This window comes from Sciurus carolinensis, chromosome 15 (assembly GCF_902686445.1).
Source record: "Sciurus carolinensis chromosome 15, mSciCar1.2, whole genome shotgun sequence".
Classification (NCBI taxonomy): Eukaryota; Metazoa; Chordata; class Mammalia; order Rodentia; family Sciuridae; genus Sciurus; species Sciurus carolinensis.
The window spans coordinates 20408013-20429176 of record NC_062227.1 but is presented as its reverse complement, the minus strand read 5'-3'; the positions used below and the strand labels follow the sequence as shown (position 1 = coordinate 20429176).

The 21164-nt window shown below is 52.4% G+C and overlaps 1 protein-coding gene across 1 annotated transcript; it reads left to right on the top strand.

Annotated features, from left to right (window-relative positions):
• The first annotated feature begins 958 nt into the window (after positions 1-958).
• On the top strand, positions 959-17149 carry LOC124965326 (polycomb group RING finger protein 3-like). The gene is made up of 7 exons (XM_047526212.1): positions 959-1068; positions 1341-1396; positions 6704-6811; positions 7654-7742; positions 13794-13931; positions 16489-16554; positions 17102-17149. Exons 1-7 carry the CDS (start codon positions 959-961, stop codon positions 17147-17149), a joined length of 615 nt encoding a protein of 204 aa, XP_047382168.1.
• The last annotated feature ends 4015 nt before the right edge of the window (positions 17150-21164 follow it).

The following is a 21164-nucleotide window of genomic DNA, read 5'->3' as shown; positions in this document are numbered from 1 at the left end:
TCACCTTGCAATTAAATCGTTGCCATTTCAATGATTGGCAAACCATATGAGGTGTATCCTCCTTTTTAACTCATTGATTTGTAGGAGAACTTGACTGCATTTGGGCCAGCCACTCTCAATATAGGTCAGGCTGGGATCAGGGTTGGGTCACACATTGGGTAAGAGAGGGTCAGACCACTGTGTCAGTGGGCGATCTGACTTGGGGTGGAGTAAGAGCCACCAAGCTGTTGGGTTCCCAGTGAGTGCATGATCAGTACTGTAGAGGTGGCAGAAGGGGTGTGACTTGGGGCATATCAAAGACTGTATATGGTTTGGTCAGGGCCAGGTGAGGGCCAGGCCTCATGCTCCAATTTTTTCTGCATGGACAGGGGCTGTGGGGACCTGAGCTGAGCTGGACCCTGCCTCTGGATGCTGCTGTTGCTGTTGTCCCTGAAATCTGAGGCTTCTAGCTCCACACCCCCAGCCCTTTGCTGGGGTCCTCTCATTCTGTGAGAGGCAGATGGGAATGCTGGGGTGCAAGAAGGCCTTGAGACAGCCATCAGAGGTTTCCAGGGAGGTTTCATTTTACACTTATTTCCTTATGACATTTTCTTCAGTCTGACCATAAAACTTCAGATTAGAGGGGGTTATTTTATTTACCACTTTCAGAAAAAAAAAAAAAAAAAACAAATAGAGAAGAATAGGTTCTGGACACCTAAAATGGAGCAGGAGAGACTGTGTGCCGTGTTCTATAATATCCTTCTCCACTGGCAAACAGATTATACCAGAAAACAGCAGTTCCCTGTGAGAAACAATTCAAAATTAACCCCAAATAAAATGCCTGGTTATCAAAAAAAAGAAAAAAAAAAAAAAAAAAAAAGAGAAAACTAACAATTCTGTGACAGTTTTTGACCTGAAAAAGAAAACAATTTTTTGAACATAGAGTTTCTGTTTAAAAAATGGCAAACTGGAGTAGGACATGTTTGAGATCCTCTTTTCTTCCACACCAGAAACCTTCCAAGTAGATCAGACAGACTGCAGGCCTGACCTCATGGAGCTGGGGCCCCAGGTGGGAAGTCAGGAGCAGGTGTGGGTGGGACAGAGCTGCCCATGAGTTGCCCCAGGTCCAGTAGGACAGGCCTTGTTCCTGGGGTGACCTTCTCATCTGCCATCGTTGCCTGAATTGCTCATGAGCAGCTGGAACCAAACTGAATGCTGCCCCTGTCCAGGTTGTTGAGAACTTTTGGTAGCAAATTTTCATGTGCAAACTGAAGGAAAATCTCACCAAAACTTCTGTGCTGACCACATGGACACTGAGTCAGAGGTAGCATCCCCCTGACCCCACTCTGCTCTCTCTGCAGCCATGACAGGACCATGCAGGACATCATTTACAAGTTGGTGCCAGGCTTCCAGGAAGGTGAGTCTCCTACACTGTGGCCAGGTTGGGGGCTTGGCCCTTGGATGCGGGGCAAGTGCACAGAATGAGGTGGCATCCCATATTGTGTCCCCTGCTACTGACTCCTGCTGGACTCTCTACTCGCTTTCTGGGGCATGTGGACTGTCTCAGTCCTGGAAAAAGGCAAAAATACCTCCAAGTCAGATGCCAAGACCTGAAGATGTGTTTGCAACAGCATTTGAGCTGCTTCCATGCAAGCTCACTAGGAGCTGTGTGCCAACTGGAGCCAGCAGCTCTGGTGGGCTCCTGTGACACCTGCCCCACCTTGCAGTTCATCCCTGGTATTGAGCTGTGGCTCTTCAAATCACATAGCCCAGTGCCCACATGACTGGTGGGGAAGGTGTGGGGATTGCTTCCTGCCAGATGCCACTCATGTAATGTCTCTCATTGTCTTATGAATGTGCTGCCTTTTGGCTTGTGTTTGTTTCTGATTGTTTCTGGCAGGATGCACATAGGGCCTGTGCTTGGGGCTGACCCACAGCCTCTTTGGGGTCCCTTTGCTTTTCTCATCCCTGGGGTATCCCCACATCTGGACTTGCAGAGGACCTGCCTCCTGGGGTTGGTGGAACTGACAGTAGGTCCAAGTCTGGCTGATGGCTCTGGCTCCACCTGAGCACTTGCTGTCTGGCCCTGGAGGTGACGGGTCCACCATGTCCTTGGTTCCTGGCAGGCAGTGGCAATGCTGTACTGGTCCTGCTATTCCCTTCTCCTTGCTGGAAGGTGTTGACAGAGACACACTGTTGCTCAAGTTCCCTGAAATGCTATTCATAGGGCAGGCAGGAATGGCACTGAGTCTGTCCTCTTTCCCAACTCTCTACCCACCCCTGCCACCTGTGTTTTGCTGTTACTGTCCTTTTGAACCTGGGTCTCTTCTGTGACCAGTAGGCATCTCACATTGGGCCAGGGTCCCCATGACAGCACTGGTGGCCTTGGTGGCCAGTGCTCCTAGGGCAGGAGGTGTTGGGGCTGCCCAGGATTCTCACCGTGGGTGGGTGTACATCTGAGGTCCCAGGCTGGTGCCAGGTGCTGGGTGCCTCTGCATTGCTCTTTCTGAGCTGCTGCCTGGAGGAGAGTGGTGGTGTGGGAGGCCAGATGACCTGAGTACCTGCTCATTCCTGGGCACTGCATCTCCTGCACCACACCGAGCCCTGTCCCATGGCCACCATTGGCCCCACTTGGAAGTTGGAGAAACCAGAGTTGGGGGGTCATGTTCTGAGCTTCATGTCCTAAGCAGGAGACTCACACATCTGAGCTCAGCCCTTCTTCCAGCAGGACCCTAAGCATTCTTCAACCTGTGCATTTCCTGTGGGGGCAGATGTCCTTCTCAAGCTTTTTCGGGTGAGGCAGTCCTTGGGTGAGTCTCGCCTTGAACTCAGCAGCTTGCTGCGTTCTCGGTGGAGGTGGGCTGCAGGTCATCTGGCTTCTCTAGTTGTGCCAATATCTGTAAGCCTCGTTCTCAGGCCAGTCTCCAAGTGGGTGGGACCTTGTGCCCATGGGGGTGCAGCAGTGGCCTGCAAGTTGCTGTCACATCCATGTCCCACTGGGCAACTCCTGGGTTTTCTTATTGCTCTGTGTGTGAGAGGCCAGAATCCATTTAGTGGTTAGTTGTTTCTCTTCATCTCTGTGGTATTTAAACCTGTCTCCTCAGAGGCAAGGCCTGTTCGCTGAGCTAATCAGGTTGCCTATCTTTTACACCTGAGGCCACCTCCCTCCCGTACACCTGGGGCCTGGAGAGTTGTCATGAACTCAGCGGCAACATCTCTCTGCTTCTCATCCTTTGCTCTGAAACCAGGCATTTGCCTGCAGAGGGGTCAAAACACCTCTTGGTACCATTGGGGATGGGGAGCTGCAGGTCATGTGGTGCCTGTGTCTCATTCCATCTCATGTCCTGCGTCCTGGCTGGCACAGATGCTGACTTCCCGTGCCCCATGCCTGACCCACTGCCTTCATGGCACCTGAGTGCAGAGTGTCTTGTCCTCCAGCATTGTGGCATGAGGATTGTAGTGCATCAGTGATGTGGCTGTGCCTGGTGTCTTGTCTGCCTCCTGGCCAGTGGCGGGTAGGCGCCTGATGCAGACCAGCAGTCATGTGCTCATTGCTCTGAGCTACAGACAGCATTCTGCACACTCAGCATCGCACCTGGGGAGTGACAGCCCTCAAGCATCTGCACCAGTGCTGATCAAGGCTGTCATGCCACCCAGCACGTCCAAGCAGGGGAAGGAGAGACTCGGGCCCATGGCTGACTGCCCTCCTGCACCCTGACCATGCCATGGTCTTCCCACCCCTCCTGAGGGCTCGTAGAGCAGTCCAGCTCAGCAAGCAGAACCACCTCACAGAAGTGGACACAATGGTGAGGCTGGGCTGAGGACTGACTGACTGTCTGCTAGCCAGAGCTATATTTGCCACGCATGTCACAGCCCTGGAGAGATCTCCTTGGCGGCGAGCTCCTGACTCCAGGTCTGCACACTGAGGGAATCTGGGGACAGCTGGGGATTGCAACAGCAGCACCATCCAAAACGAGAGGAAGAGGCGACTCCAGGTGCCTTCCCTTGGCAAGGTGAACAAATGCTCACAAGGCATTTGTTCAGAGATGGGGCCATTGGAGTGTGAGGAGTGAGGGTGAAGGTGTGAGGAGTGTGACGGTGTAAGGAGTGAGTGTGAAGGTGTGAGTCATGAGTGTGAACAGTGAGTGGTGGTCAGTGAGTGTGAACAGTGAGTGGCCTCCTGTGCCAGCCAGGGTCACCGATGCCTCAGGCCGGATGTCTGTGGGTGACTTGCATGGCTGGTGGCCCAGGTGCTGTCACTGCAGCATGCCTTCACTCCTGGGCCAGAGCCGCCTCTGCTCTTTGAACTCGTGGGAGGTGAAACTGCATGCTGCTCTTGCCCACCACAGGGTTCCGTGACTTGGCAGAGCCACCTGTATCTCTAGACTGGCTTTGATCTGAGGGCCGAGGTCATCTCTGCTCAGAGCCGCCAGACTCTGAGTGACTTTGGAATGACTCTTGTGGAAGACCTGTGGTTTCTTTCTGCCCAGCCTGGTGCCATAGGGCGAGCCACACCCTCCTGGAGTGCGGGATCTCAGCCCCGTCGGCCAGCAGAGAGAAAGTGCTGGCTTGGCTCCTGGTTTTGAAGGTACCAGTCATGACTATGATCCCGTCACCTCAGGCCTGTGGGGAGGTGGCACAACCTGGCGGAGTGTGACCAGAGCAGAGCTGCTCATTTGGGGCTCTTGGAGGGTGTCCGGCAAGGCCCCGCCTCTTCATTCACCACCTCCCCAAAGTGCCGTTGTGGAGACCAAGCCTCAAACACTGGGCCTTTGTGGGTCACTTGTCATACCACAGAGAGGCAGGACCCTCATTATCCAGACTCCTGGGAGCTGCAAGCCCAGCACTGTCTGGGAAGCTTCCCCGTGTCCAGTCTCAGCCCATGAAGGCACTCACACCTGAACCTCAGCCAGAGGTTGAGCCTAAGACTGAGGCATGGTGGAAAGCCAGCATAGGAGCCGGCTTTTGTGCTTGCCTCACTGCAGGTGGGGAGGCTTGCAGCATGGGCCAGACACACAGGCCTCATGGCAGATGAGCATGGAGGCCACGGGCATTGGTCCAGACTCCAGGTGAACAGAGTCACCCCAGAGGGGCTCCAGTCTCACTTTAGAAAACTGCCCTTGGTGGCGGTCACAGTATTTTGGATTTCATCAATAAAAACTCATGGGGATTTGTTCATCACCTTTACCCGAGCTGTGCAGAGCCTCAGTTCTGCCTGTCCCCCTGCCCTCTCCCTTCCCAGGGAGCGCTCTGGCCCTGGGTGGCACTCCAGCTTGGCTGTGGTGTCAGATGGGCTGGTGCACATGCCAGGGGTTGCCCTGGTGTGCAGGCTCAGTCTCCCTGGGTTGGCACCCACCATGGGCCCAGGGGCTCCTCTGTCAGACAGCCCAGGTGGCCAGTGGCTTTCCTAGGAGTGGCCACAGGTCTTGACATTGCTGCTTCCTATTTTTGTTCCTTAATGAGGCGTTGCCTGGGTGGAGTCTGGCCCATTGGTGGTGAAAGCCTGTGTCGTGTATGTCGCCATCAGACATCTGTGAATCCACAGGGGATGCCGCACCTCTGTCTGGGGCACCTGGGTACGGTGAGGGGACACCTCTTTCTGGGCTGACCCTGGCCAGGTCCCTCCCCCTGGCAGTGTCCACAACTCCTGCAATGCTAAGCCGTGGGTCTGCTTTCCTTGCATCTTTTCCTAACAACCATGTAGGGCTGGACACACCCAGGATTTTGCCCAGACGCTCTTGGGGCTCACCATCTGTAAGAAAAAACACACATGCAGATAAAAAATTCAATGAAGTGCTTCTGGGTCAGCTTCACAAAATAGTTTTCACAGAGATGCGTAATGGGTCTTGGTCTGAGCACTCATTTAAATTTCCTGGCTCCCTGTGTGTCCTGAGTGGTGACCAGCCCCTTGCTCTTCCCTGGGTCTCAGCATTAGTCACATGGGTGGGGCATTTGCTAAGTCACGAAGTATCCGGGAACTGATGGTTCCCTGGAACAAAGATGCCAGCCTGGCCTGCTGTCCAGTGGAGGGCACAGGTTGGTGGCTGTGTTCAGGCTGTCGGTCCCAGAGCAGGAGCTGCGTGCTGAGTCTCCTATCAGCCAGCAGCCTGGCAGATCAGGCAGAGGTATGGGATGCAGGCTTTCTGCCTGTCTTCGGGGGGAATTCCTCTCTGGGGAGGGTTTCCTCCAATTCTTGCCCTGTTCTGTTGGACACTGACACCAGGGGACATTCTTGGCCCAGTGCCGGGTGGATGTTGTCAGCACGCAGGAGACTCCTGGCTGGGCTGCCCTGGTCCTCTTCCTCCTGGCACAGCCGACCCTCAGCCCTTGAGAGCCCCCTTGCACTACCTGTGGGGCAGTGGAGATGGGGCACCAGACAGCACATCTGAATTGCTGAGCTGTCAGTGCACAGGTGGTGACATCCAAGGGTCGCCAAAGTCGCCTCCATTAGCACTGCTGGCACTCTGTGATGTCATGGGCAGCTGAGGGGGTCGGGGTTACAGTGCTCAGGAAGCTCTCTGGCTCCCCAGGGTCTTGCGTGACTGGGCCTTGCCCTGGTCCTGCCTGCCACCACACGGGCAGGGGAGCTCACGCTTCACCTGCTGCTTTCTTGGCAACACTAGCCTTCAGGGTTCATAACCCAAATCTGCGCTTCCTTGTGCAGCATCTGCACAGTCTTTCTTAATCCCTTCCTACTGAAGACTGAAGGCTGAACTTTTAATAGCAGAAATGAGGAAGCAGAGGGAATTCTACCACAAGCTGGGCCTGGAGGTGCCAGGCAACATCAAGGGGGAGGCGTGCTCTGTGAGACAGCACTTGGATCCTGGCAGTGGTGAGTGGCTCCATGGCCTGCACATACCCAGAGTGCGGTAGGTCTCTGTGCAGCTCTAGGTGGCTTCACCACCCTGTGAGGCAGCTACTGGGTGTGGGTCAGAGAGCTGGAGGTACCACAACATGCCTGAAGATCACTGTCAGAGGGCGGAGGGTCTAAGGAAGAAGTTTGAAGGCGAACTTCCTAAGGTTTGGACTTGGCTTGTCTTACCATAAAATGCCAAATAACATTTGGTTTTGGTGTGAAGTAAATGGTACCTTAGTCTGTGCATAATGTAAGTGGTTCAAATCTTCGAGGCCTGGTATTTTTCTGGTGGAGCACACAAATTCCTGAGGAATCTCTGGATCACCCTGTGCACACCTGACAGGCAGACACATGGGAAGACCTGGCCACCACCACACAGAGAGCCAGCTGCCCGGTTCTCAGGAACCGGTTCTCAGACCAGGGAGGCGGCCAGAGTCTGACCCTAAGCCTGCATGGGCTCTGGGGCAGGTTCTGGACCAGGCAGTGCTATGGTGAGCACCAGGTGACTGGGGCCAGTGTTGCTGCTCCTCTGCTCTTGGTCGCTCTGAGCTCTCCGACATGCCCCTGTCTCAGGGCAGCCTCAGGAACCCTGCAGCCTGGCAGAACTGGTCTCTCAGCCGGGCTTTGCTCAGGACAGGGGTCAGTCACAGAGAGGCACAGAGGGCGGTCCTGAGTGTGCCTGGGGTTGGGAGGAGTGTACCTCAGCCTTCACCATCCAGTTAGCACTCCCTGGCTTCCCACCACTCGGGCTTGGAGCGGGTCTCTGGGTTTCAGGGGAGGGAGTCCCCAACTCTCCATGTTTTCCATTTGTGTGACAGGTGAGACCAAAGCAGACGACAGTGCACACAAGGCCACCACAGAGGAGAAGCAGGAGGAGGATGATGACTACCACTGGAGCGACGAGCAGGTGGGCCCCAGGTGAATGCAGGCTTCTCTGTGCACCATCCCCTCAGATGCTTCCTGCTGGCCAGCCGGTCAGATGCGCTGTTGAGGGCACCCGTGGGGGGGCAGTAACATGACCAGGGACCAGGGAGTCAGACCAAGCTCCCGACCCTGCTGATGGCACTCCCTCACGTGTACTCCCTCTGCAAACTCCTGCAGTCTCTGTGCTTTGGGGCCAAGCAGTGCCATCATCTCATAAAACGAGGGTCAGGGACTGTCACGGGCTGCTGTTCAGTGGGTCTGCAGGCCCTGGCCATGCTGGGGAGAGACCAGGAGGTGTGAGAGCGACTAGTGCCCGGCCTGTGGCGGTTCTCTCAGAGCCTCACACAGTCACCTGGAGATGCTTAGAACTGGTTTTGTTCTGGGTGATGAGCTCACATGTGGGAACGCGTCGTTGCAGGGAACTGTCCACAACAAAAGAGGGCTCGCTCGACGTCCCTGGAGGGAAAGGTGCTCTCAGGGGCAGTGCCCAGCTGCCCCATGCTGTGGTCCCAGCAGCTGGGAGGGGAGAACCAGCTGCCGGGCAGCCCCCAGGAGACACATGTTCAGACTCAGCTCGGGGCCTTGGCAGAGGTGGGGTTGGCTCGCCACAGCAGAGCACAGGGCCACTGAACCGTGCCTTGGGCCAGAGCACTGGGACCTTTCATGTTTCCTTATCCACATCTGCACTCTAGTGACACTCAGGGGTCCTACGGAAGCAGGAACAGGTCTGCGGGTGCCTGGGATGTGATGAAGGCAGCTCTGACCGTAGCCTGGACCCCAGAGCACAGGTCATCTTGGTGTGGACCCAGTCCATGCTGGTGTCTGGTCCTGAGTCAGTGGCAGGCACCATCTGAGAGTGGTTTAGAGGGTCCCTCAGATGAGGCCCCTGTCTCGAGGCCCCTGTCTCAATGCCCTGTCCCCTGCAGCACTGCACTTGGACCACGTAGTCCTGCGTCTGGACGTGGGGTGCTGTGGGATGGTGTTGGTGTGTACCTAGTGTTCTCCACTTGACTTTGGTTTTTCAGCTTGAGTTTTCCACTGTTGGCCTGCTGATGTTTGCAGGGTGCTGCCTGGCAGAGCCTGCAACTCTGCACGCAGGGGACCGCACACACTGGTGTTTTCACTCTAGTTCTCCATATGTCCAGGGCTCTGTCCTGGGTTGGGTGACTCCTTGACTGTGGCCTGAGGTGAGGTTGCACCTCTTGGCAGATGGGCACAGGGGGCTCCATTCTCAGTGGCAGGGCAGCAGTGGGAAGGGGTGGGGCCTGTCCCAGAGTCCCCAGCCATGCCACCCCCACGCACAGTCCCCACTCACGTGGCCCCATCCTGATCTGCCCATTACCCTGTGGATGCTCCTGCGTGTCTGGGAGGAGTTCTGGGCACCGCACATTCAGACACAGCACTTCCAGAGCCCACTGCCCTCTGCTTGCTTCCCCAGCAGTGGTGCCTTCTCTGGCCACGTGCCTGTGTGTGCCCTTGTCCATTGTGCTGTGAGTCTTGTGGCCTGATGTGCAGTGGGGACCTGCCCCAGGGGTGCTGTAAGTGTCCGTGCCCTGGGGGACCCACCCCAGGGTTGCTGCAGGTGCTTGTGTCCTGGGGGACCTTCCCTGAAATGCTGCAGATGACCTTGTCCTGGGGGACCCACCTCCAGGGTGCCCTACAACCTGTGCTGTCTGCTCTCTTGTTGGCCCATCCTCACTCATGATTTTATAATTTGACACAACTTTAGCTTATTACTATTTTCTTCAGTACCTTAAGAACCTCTTCCACATAAGTACATTCACCTACATTTTCTTATAAATATATTTTAAAGTTTTGTTCTCTCTGCACATTGTTTATTGGTGCACCATTGTACATATTGATGGGATTTGTTGTTACATATTTGTACATGCATGCAACACACAATGTAATAGTACGATTTGGCCACTATCACTCCCCAGCATTGTCCCGCTGCCTCCCACCTCCCACCTCTTGGTCCCTCTCCTCACTGATCTCCCCTTGAAGTTCATGAGATCTCCCCCACTTTGTTTACCTTTTTCCTCTCTATCTTCGGCATGTGAGAGAGAACGCACAACCGTTAGCCTTCTGAGTTTGGCTGTTTCACATAACATGATGATCTCTAGTTCTGTTCATTTTCCTGTATATGCCAAAATCTCATTTTTCTTTATTGATGAATAAAACTTATCTGCATATACATACCACCTTTTCTTCATCCACTTGTCTGCTGATGGACGAGTTTGGCAACTGTGAATTGTGCTGCTGTAAACATGGGTGTGCATGTATCACTGCAGTAAGGTGACTGTAATTCTTCAGGGTAAGCACCACTGAGTGGTGTGGTTGGGTCATGCAGTGGTTGCATGACAAGTCTCCTGAGGAACCTCACTGATTTCCATAGCGGTGGTACTAACTTACAGACCTACCAACAGTGTAAAAGTGTCCCTTTTCCCCCACATCCTCTCCAGCATTGTTGTTTTTATTCTTGATGACTGCCACTCTGACTGGTGTGATATGAAATCTCAGTGTAGTTTTGATTTGCATTTCCCTAATTGCTAACAATGTTGAACATTTTTCATGTGTTTGTTGGCTGTATTTCTTCTTTTGAGAAGTGTCTGTTTAGTTCATTTGCCCATTTGTTATTGATTGGGTTATTCATTGTTTTGGTGGTAACTTTTTTGACCTCTTTGTATATTCTGGATATTAATCCTCTGTCAGAAAAGTAGTTAGCAAAAATTTCCTCCCATTCTTTGGGTTCTCTCTTCACATTCCTAATTGTTTCCTTTGCTTTGCAGATGCTTTTTAATTTGATACTGTCCCATCATTATTTATTTCCTGAGCTTTAGGAGTCCTGTTGAAAAAGTCCTTGCCTATACCTAAAAGCTGGAGCTTTGATGCTGTTTTCTTCTAGGAGTTGCATAGTTTCTGGTCTAACTCTGAGGTCTTTGATCCATTTTGAGTTGTTTTTTGTACAGGGTGAGAAATAAGGGTCTTGTCTTCTACATGTGGATAACCAGTTTTCCCAGCACCATTTGTTAAAAAGGCTCTCTTCAATGCAAAGTTTGCTTTTTGTGGTCAGGCTCTAGACCCCCCACTGCTGGCTTTGTGGGAGGAGATGCAGTTGACCATCGTGAATCAGCCAGTGTATTCATCACCAGTTGTTACAGGGCTCTCCAACGGGAGATCTACAACCTCCATGCACAGGGCTGTACTGCCCAACAAGCCCCATGTAAACCATCCTGCTTCATTGTGTAATTATTTAAATAATGAGCTGAGCTGTGATGTGGTAGGATAGTCTTCCAGATTGTCTTAAGAACTGGGTGAAATGGTGCATCCATCATCCCAGCAACTCAGGAGGCTGAGACAGAACAATTGCAAGTTCCAGTCCAGCCTTAGCAAGGTGGTAAGCAAAACCCTGTCTCTAAATAAAAATAAGGTTTGGAATGTCGCTCAGTGGTAAGTGCCCCTGGGTTCCAAAGTACCAAAGAGGTTCCTGGTGCCTTTGCTGTTCCACATAGCTTTGGGAATCAGCTGCCAGGTTCCCTGAGCAAGCTCTTGGAAAATTTATCAGAGGGAATCGAGTGTCTGTAGATTTTTTAAAAAAATATTTTCATTAGTCGTTGATGAACCTTTATTTAATTATCTATATGTGGTGCTCAGAATCGAACCCAGTGCCTCACGTGTGCAAGGCAAGCGCTCTACCACCACGCCACAACCCCAGCCCTGTCTTTGCACATTTTTGCTGGGAAAAGGCAGAGTTCTGATGGAAGAGTGCTCATCCTTGGGCCCCTGTGGTCAGTTAGCCTCGGGGCCCTCTGGCAGTAGTCTGCCTTGGTCAGAGCTGCTCAGGAGGCCTGGGGAGCTTACGCAGGTTTCTGTTTGTAGGCTCTGTTGGACTTTGTGGATGTGAGCAGATGGGACAGACTGACTTGATGACTGAGTACCACTTCTGAGCTTGGACACTGCCTCGACTGGGCACACTGGGAGGGGTGGGGGACGCTATTTCAGATTCAAGGCCTCGCTGATCTGGGCCTTGCTGCACTGATCCTGCAGCCAAGCACACCCTCTGCCTGGTGGCCTCAGCACCCCCACGTGCTTCACAGTCTGGGCAGCAGCACCTAATGAGGAGAGGGCTTCTGATGCAGGCCCCTCAGTGGTCCAGGCCTGCCCTCTGTCTTGCGCAGAACTGAACTTTCAGGCCATCACAAGGCTGGATTCCTCACCAGTGCTGTGGTTGGAGCAGGCAGCTGGGCACAGCTGATCCCACACCAGGGAGGGTGCCCCCAACCTCCTGCTGCGCTTGGGCGTGTCCACATGTTGTGCTCCCAGTCTGTCACTGTGTCAGCTGCTGGTGCAAGTGGGTTCAAATGACCCCCTTCACCTCTTTTTAATCTTGCGTGTCCAGTGAGTCTAGCTAGACCAGCTTTGTTTTGGTTGACCTTAGCGGGAGTTAGTTTTTAAATATCTAAAGTGTGATGCTGTCCATAACTGCTGCTGATAGAGATTTTAAAGTCAAATTGCAAGTTTTCTTTAACTGGCACTTGCTTCCCTGTGACCACTGGTGAGTGTGAGTGGGTCTCTGTGACTCTGCATTTCCTGTTTTCTCCACTTGCCTCTTTCTGGCACGAGATGCTGTTGGTGGCAGAGAATTGCTAAGTTTTCCTTAATCTGTCTGCCGCTTACTTGCTGGTTGTAAGTTCTGCTTCTGCTCGCCTAGTGGCCACAGATTGCTCAAGTGAATGTGTTCTGAAGGTCCAGGATTAGCATTGCTCTGCAGCTGTCCACTGCCCAGGCCTCTCCTCCTCCATCTCTCTTCCTCCCTGGGCTTTGTTTTTCACAGTTGCTTGCTGCTGGCTTTGTGTCATTCTCGTTTTGTTTTGTCTTGTTTTTTTACTGAGGTTGAACCCACAGTGCTCTACCAGACTCACCCTCAACCCTATTTAAAACATTTTTATTTCAAGTCAGGATTTCACTAAGTTACTGATGCTGGAATTGTGAGCCTCCTGACTCAGCCTCCTGAGTCACTGGAATTATGGGGATGCTACCACCCCAGCACTCTCTGTTACTTATCTGATTGTTTCTGTGAGAACCACTGTGCCTCACCATATAGGACTCTCCACCGTCCCCAGCCCTGCAGCTGCTGCACAGTAGCTGGACACAGCTGTCCATCTGACTCGCCTCTCTTGTGCCCTGCTTCCTTCACTACTTGAGCTGGTGCTTTGTCTCCGTGTTGCTCGTGATGATCTTCCTCCAGAGAATTCTCAGAGGTTAACCTGTTCACGCCAAGACTGGCCATGGCCACCCCCTGTAGCACCCCCTGCTTGAGAGTTTGCTCATTGACGTTACGCCTGCATCTTACACTTTTAACCCTCCCTTTTGCACCTTTTGCCATATTAGACATATGTGTGTCATTGATTCTATTTATCTGAATTTTAAGAGGCCTAAATCAGTTCCGGGTGCTCAATCCCCACCTTCTGTGAATGGTGGGCTTCCTCAGCAGTCCTGGGATAGGGTGGATTGCCTTTGCCTTGTGGTGCCCAGCATTAGGATGCTACACGACCCTCACCCTGACCTCTGGGAGCTGCTTCCTCCAGAGCACTGCACAGCCACACCACGACTCCACTGGAGACCCTTCCTCCAAGGCCACACTAGTCTCCATGTCTGCCCCATCCTTCAGGCCACAACCCTGCAACATCCTTCCCAGTCTCTCTGGATGCTCCTGCCACCCTACCAGGATTCCTCAGGATGCCCATGTGCCAGAGGACAGGACAGGGTAGGTGTGACTCCCTGAGGGCCTGGGGCTCCCGAGTGCCATGTACCAGAGAACAGGACAGGATGGAGTGGACTGGCTGCAGAGGCACGCTGACACCATGCGGGTTTGGATGTGTGCTGAGGTGGAACTACAGTGTTGAGGCAAAGCAGCTACAGATCAAAGGCCCAACTCCTAGGTATTGGGCAGGGCCTCCATTGGAGGTCTGCAGAGCAGTGATCTGCTGACCAGCCGACCAGCTGACCAACCACTGACCTCCCCTCTCTCCAGGTGAGCATCTGCTTGGAATGCAACAGCAGCAAAGTGTGGGACCAGAAATGGAAGTGGATCCGCTGCTCAGTCCAGGCCACAGTCTTACATCGGAAGAAGTTCATTGCCAAAAAGCTCAACCTTTCCTCCTTCAATGAGGTAACTGCCGATTCCCAAGCAGAGTGATAAGGCATCATTTCTCAGTTGTTAGAGATCCTTCTAATGTGCTTCAGTTTATTTTGTTTTGTTTTCCAACAACTTCAGAAATTTTAATCAAAAACAAAAATTCTTCTTGTTTCTCCTACCCTACCAGGTAGTCCACAGGAAATGCAACAAAGACTGTGGACAGCAGGGACATGTTCTGAGTGTAGATTGGAGACTCATCCTGCTCCTTGATTTCCAGTCCTTCATGGCCAGTTGGGGGATATGCTGTCTTGGAGGGTGTGACGGTAGTAAGGCTGGTCTGTGTGGGAGCTGGGCATGGGTCACCGTGGTGGCCAGTGGCCCTCCACGGAGAGGTGCAGATGGCCAGCAGGAGTCAACTCTGCAGAGCCCCAGACAGGCTCCTAGGCCTGTGGTATAGCTTTACAGATCCCTCAGGCTGGGTGAAAAATGGGCTCTGGGGTACAGATGTGGGAGCCAGAGAGGCTGGTGTCAAGGGTGTGAGAGAGAAGGGCTGGGTGTTGCAGAGGATCCAGGTGTCCAGGGAGAGCAGTGTGTGGACACAGCCTGGCAGGTGAACCTTGGCCCAGCCAGAACCTGAGGATGCGCCTTATTTGGAAAGCAGGACTTTGCAGATGTAATCATATTAGGGATCTTGAGGTAAAATAATCCTGGATTATCTGCCTGGATCCTAAATTCAATAACAAATGAACCCTGTGTGAGAATGAGGCGATGGAAGGTGAGACACAGACTCGCAGACTTGTGGCCCCTCAGCCCTATTTGGGGACCTAACCTCAGGGCAGCTCGGGGGTACAGGACAGGCTGCTCTCTTCTCTCTTCTGCTCTCAGGACACAGAAGACTTTACGGATGCAGGCTCACCCTGTGGAAGACTCCTGCTCTGTGGATTTCCCATCTGGTTATGTGCACAGCTGCAGAGACTGTCCGAGAGGCCCCTAGGACCTCTGCAGTAACACAGCCCTGTTGCATCCAGGTCCACAGTGTGGCTGCAGAGCTGTGCCGCAAGGCCCCAGAGCCAGGTCTTGGTGAGGCCAGGGAGGATCCCAGTCCTGACCATGAGCAGCCCCACAGGTTAAGTCATACATGCCAGCCACCTGGGACCCATGGGGAAACAATGTCCAGATGAGGCTTGTGGTGGGAAGAAGGCAGAGGAAAAAACAGGGAAGGGCTGTGGTTTGGTCACTGGTGGCTGGCCTGGAAGGGGTGGGGGGCTTTGGATCCTGTGAAGGGGGAGGCAGAACTCAATAGAAGGAGCACAAGTGCACCGGGGGAGGAGGCCTGGGGTGACCACTCTCCCTGGCACAAGGAGCTGTCCTTGGGAGCAGCAGGAGGCTGTGAGACATCTGCTTTGGACCCAGAGCTCTGGGACCACACAGCCTGTTAAGGACACTGCCACCTTCACAAACACTGGGCAGGACAGAGGGGCCTGGGAGTGGAGGACGAGAGGCACAGGACACCCACACCTCACAGGGGACAGCAGCCATTGCGTGGGGCTTGTGGGCGCAGAGCCGTTGGACTGCCCACTGGGATCACCACCGCTTGCAGTCAGGGAAGTGCAGTAGAAACCACAGGAGACAGTGCTCACGCTGTGAGCCACACTGCACCAGAAGCAGTCCATGCGGCCTTGGTGGTAGGGAGGCTGGACAACAGCCGGCCAGTTTCTTACAGACAGCATGCAGTGTGGGTGCAGGTTCATGCACCAAACAAAGGCGCCTGGGGTGTGGACATGGGTGTCTGGGCTGGGTGGGCTGGGTGGGCACTCTCCTGCCAGTCAGTGTAATTGGAACTTAAAAAGGCTCTAAAAAACAGTCTCTTCAGGGAGAAGCCTGGGGGCCCTGTCCTTCACTGCATGGGAGGACAGAACAGTGGGGAGGGAACTGACAGGCAGGGCTTGTCTGTGAAAGCTACTGGCTGGTAGAGTGTGGCAGATGAGGCCATTCCCAGTGTGCAGTGTGCAGTGTCCACTGTGCCCAGCAGGTGCCCTCCCACCTTCACTGTACCTTGGTACCATCCCTGCTGCTGAACAAACCATTTCTGACCCTCGAGGTCCTTGTGGCTGGCAGCTCAAGAGCGGGCCAATGTCCTGCCCCTCAGGACATGGAGGCAGGAACATGGGTAGTGTGGCTCCTGGCTGACAAGCTGGGGAGAGGCCCCAGGAGAAAGGGACAGTGCAAGCCCTCCAGCGCTCATCAAAGATGCCTTGAACCTGGGCAGGACATAGCATATGTGACTTTGGGGGCTGGAACGACTGCTAGGCCATGTCCACAGGGCCCCCTGTGACTGAGCCCCAGGCTCATGTGGGTAGGTCTGCCCTGCAGGAGTGGTAGATATCTCGCCATTGCTTCCTTGGATTTCTATTTTGATGGGACAGCAGCGAGTGGGAAAGGGAGGCAGGCCCTCCCATGGTGCCCAGGGGTGCCATAGATGCTGAGGACTGTGTTATTTCCTGCTGGTGATGACACAGGTCTCCACACGGGTTAGCAGGGCCTTAGCCATTAGCCAGTAAGTCTGTAATATAAGCCCCTCCCCCACCAGCTGGACATCTTGTGCAACGAGGAGATCCAGGGCAAGTTCATGATGGTCACGCGGTGGAGGTTCAAGGTGAGCACTCACCCTGAGAACCTGTCATGTAACTCTCCTCTTCCTGGGCTCTCACCCTGGCTGGGTCCCCTCAGGTGGGGGTCTTCAGTCTCCCCCTTCTGGTTAGGAGCAGGAGTCAGTGACTACCGTGGTCAGCAAACATGTGAACCTTCAGTGGCTTCCTGAAGCAGGGGACTGTAGTGGAACCCCATCCTGGGCAGAAGGAGTGGGAGGTGGTGGGGCTGAATGGAGTCACCGCCCCCCCAGGCAGGTCTCCCATGGCCAAAGGAATGAGAACCAGAGCAGCAGAGACCAGACCCTGCATGGATGGCAGGGCAGGCAGTGGAGGAGCTAGCAGCCTGGCCCAGGTGTAGGACCTGAGCACTGCAAAGGTGGTCCCTGGGGCTGTCTCCCAGCAACCCTGCAGCACCGCGTGGCCCTACACCAGCAGAGTCAAGGGTGGCACTGTGGGTCTTCCAGCCAGCATGGGGCTCGGCTCCTGTCTTCCCAGGAGGCAGCGTGTCTGCTGACCCTGACAACCTGCTGAGCCTGTGTCTTTTTTGTACAGAAGGTGCCTCTCCTGCTACACTACAGACACAAGATGGATTTGCGGTGAGCCTGGCTCTGCAGACTGACCCTGGATCCCAGGGCCACGTGGCTGTGCACAGCACCTGCACAGCAGAACTCGTCAGTGGGTGCCAGGTGGACCAGACTTCTGAATAGAGAGTATTTATAACTTTTGTACAAGAGAACCCTCTGCCTACCAGACACTACCAGCACCATTCACAGAGGTTAGAACACTTGCAGTTCTGTGCAGCAGCACATGCTCACCCACCACCGGCCCTCGGGCAACAGGTGCAACACTGGCTCCAGGTCACCGTCCCACAGACTTTGCTCACTTTCCAGGTCTCGGGAATCTGAGTTTGTTTCAGTTTAGTTCACGGATTGGTTTCTTAATAAGCCTCAAACATATTGTACTTTTATTGAGTCCTTCCTGAGTTATTGAAAAAGTCTTTTCATGGTAAATATTCACGTTGCCTTTAGCTTCCTGAAGACTTAGAAGATATATAAAGATTTAATTTAAAGCATACCAAAAGAGGCTTGCCTTGGTACTGAGTGAGCGCTGGTGTCCACCCACCCTGGCAGCCCAGCACAGGCACGCATCCATGCTGCAGGCAGGCCGAGTCCATGTCACCAGGTTCCACACCATGGCTCTGGTGCACCAGCAGGGTGGACCAGGGGCAGCTCGGTCTGCTCAGTGCTGGCTCAAAGACCATTCTTGTTTTAAAAATTGCATTTATCCAAAAGGGCACGGATTGTCTGGTGCTGACATTTAGTTTCCTACATTGTCCTCCCCATTTCTGTGCTAAGGAGGGCATGGTGGTCAGGGGCTCGTCTGACCAGTGAGGAGCTGGGGTGCCAGCTCCGGGCTCTCCCTCCTGTGGATGGAGGGCTCTGTGCTTTGCCACCCTCCTCCCAGGAAAGTGCTGGGGCAGGGCAGGTAGACCAGGCCCAGGGGGCAGCAACTCCACCAAGCACGCGTCTCCCAGTAGCAGGCAGGGTGCTCTGTGCCAGCCCTCGGCTCCTCAGGCGTGGCATTGCTGTTGAATTAGGGGATGGTTCTGCCCACATGGACTCTTGTGCCCCCATACCCAGCAGAGGGTCACCTGGCACCTCAGGCACCACCCACAGCAGCCCCATGGTCCTGGAACTTGAGCACAGGAGTCCTGGTATTTCTGGGACCCCTCCCTCAGCCCTTGTGAGGCAAGCATGACCCTAGCCTCATGGTCCCTGCCTGGCACTACCAACCAGCTCTTGCTGGGTACACGGGAGTCTGTCCAAGGCCGTGTTGCCAGTAGGCCTCACCAAGGCCTGGGGTTTCCTTGGTCGCCTTGAAAGCTGTGCTGGGATTGTTGGCATCCAGTTCTGCTTGTTCTCTTCTGCTTCCAGCTTCACCTAAACACAGCGTTGGAAGCAGCAGTCGTGAGACCTAGAGGGGCAAGGAAGCACTGGAGTAGCTGGTCTGGGGGCCGCGAACCTGTGAAGCAGACGCCCACCTCCTCGTGTGAACCCAGGACCCTGCGGGTTAGTGTCCCAGGCTTGCTCTTCACCAGATGGTCCCCAGGTCGCTCTGGGAGGGTCTCTGAGCAAGTATTACCTGTCTACCTCAAAACATGTACTCTGAAGCCTCCTGCAGAGCTACATTTCACAGTGCCATTCCAGCATGATGTGAGCATTTAGGCATAGTCCTATGTGGTGAAACTAAAACAAGGCTGAGCACATGAGCCTCCAGATTCATACCAAGGTGGAACACCCTGTGCAGTCTGATGTTTGTGTGGGTAGCAGCTGCCGTGGAGTCCTGTGCAGTGCTATGGTGCTAAGTGCTCTGCCCCAGCAGCCTGACGAAACCTCAGGGTCAAGATTTAAGAACATTAATCATCCCAACTGCTTCATCTAGAAAATTTATTAATTGAAAATGTCATTTTTAATTCAGCTATATTATATTCAAATATAATCTCTACTAGTGTGATTTGGGACCACTGCCTTGATTCATTTCAAGGGGACAACATAGCACTTGAATATTTTGGTAACATTCTGTTTGTGATCAAGCAGAAAGATCTGTTTTGATGATCATTTGGTGCAGATGCAATATCTGGTTAAAATCTTTCATCTAGAATATATAACAAACTATCAAAACTGAATACCACTCCTTGGTTTATACCCAAAGAACTTAAAATCAACATACTACAGTGACAAAGTCACATCAATGTTTATAGTGGTTGAATTCACAATAGCTAAAGTATGGAACCAACCTACGTGCCCTTCAACAGATGAATGGATAAAGAAAATGTGGTGCATATATATGATGGAATATTACTCAACTTTAAAGAAGAATGAAATTCTGGCATTTGCTGGTAAATGGATGGAGTTAGAGAATATAATGAGAAGTGAAACAAGCCAAACCCAAAAACCAAAGATCAAACGTTTTCTCTGATATGCGGAATCTAATTCACAAAAAGGGGATGGGATAGGAAGGAATACTTTATATTAGGTAGAGGGGAGTGAAGGGAGGGGAAGAAGTATGGGGAAGGAATGATGGTAGAGTGAAACAGACATTATTATTTCATGTACATGTATGACTGCATGAACGTGATCCTCCAATAATCAGAAAGATGAAAGGTTACACTCTATTTGTGTATTATGTATCAAAATGTATAAATGCATTCTACTGTCATTTACAACTAATTAGAAAAACTAAAAAAATTTTTAAAAACTGAATAGCAGAAACAGAAACAATACAGTTAGAAAGGGGGCAAATGATATCTACCTATCTTTTGCCAGAGAAGTCAGATGTTTGGCAAGGAAGACATGAAAAGATGTTTGACACCACTTTCCAAGAATGAAATGCAAAGTAGAAACCCCCAGTAGGAATCACTCCATGCCAATTAGAACAGCTAAAACACAGATCAGTAATGCCGCTGAATGCTGGTGAGGGTGCCAGCACTCCCATTTATCGTTCACTCCTGGTGGAACCAGAAGATGGTAAAGCCATTCTGGAAAATAGTGTGTGTCTTTAAAAACTGATAAAATTAAACATACACTTACCATAGGCACAGCAACTACATTCCTGGGTGTTTATCCCAGCAGAGTGGATATCAGTACACAATCATTCATGGTGGCTCTATTTGTCATAGATCAAACTGGAAACAATCACAATACCCCCTGGCCCACCCTAGTGGTGAACACTGAAACAAGCCATGGCACTGTCTTCCCAGGAAGAACTCAGTAATTAATTAAGAGAAATAACGTATTGATGAAGCAGCAGCCTGAGTGGATTTCTAGGGCCTTGTTGAAACTAAGGAGAAACTTGAATAAGCCCTCTAGCTTCACTTGCTTGCCAGTAGTTACTTGCATTTTGTCAACTTTACACATCACTAACTTTGGAGGACAGGCCACTGAACAATAGAGTTTTCATCTCCCAAAGCTTTTTAGGAGATAACACCTCTGAAATGGGGGGTTTAGAATAGTAATTTCTTAGATTAATTTTCAGGACTGCGATGCCTGCTCCCATTAAAACCACTTATCTCCCTTGGGCCTATTCTGGTGTTTGATGGGTAACCCCCTAAGGCTAGAGGGCTGAAAACGCTATCCCCAGATCACATTAATGCCACCACTTCTGGAAACTGTGTCCTCTGAAGAACCATGAAGTTTGATTATGAATGACAAACCATGAACTATTTCACCTCCGATCACTTTTGTGCATGCCCAAGTTCAACCCCATTTTCATCCCATAAATAGCAATAAACTTTGGACCCCTTTCAAGGAAATTGTTCTCCTTTGCAAAATTCCATGTTTCAATGATTCATATAGCATGTGGTGTGTAGCCTCCTTTGGGTTTTCTCATTGATTTCTAAGAGTAATAGATTGCAATGTGGGCCAGCCACTCCCAACATAGGTCACTGTGCTGTCAGTGTGGGGCCAACACTGTGTAGGAAAGAGTTGGGATACAATGTCTATGGGGGACTCCATCTTGGGATTGAATCAGTACCTCCTGTGTTTGTGGTCCCCAGTGAATGCTGGGTCAGGACTGTAGTGGGGGAAGAAAGGGCATGACTTGGGGAATATCAGGG

Excerpts from the sequence above, each read along its gene's own strand:
- LOC124965326 (XM_047526212.1), top strand. The coding sequence starts at position 959 with ATGTTTGAGATCCTCTTTTCTTCCACACCAGAAACCTTCCAAGTAGAT. Across the intron at positions 6,812-7,653 it reads GCACTTGGATCCTGGCAGTG|GTGAGACCAAAGCAGACGAC; the intron begins GTGAGTGGCTCC and ends TTTGTGTGACAG. Across the intron at positions 7,743-13,793 it reads ACCACTGGAGCGACGAGCAG|GTGAGCATCTGCTTGGAATG; the intron begins GTGGGCCCCAGG and ends CCCTCTCTCCAG.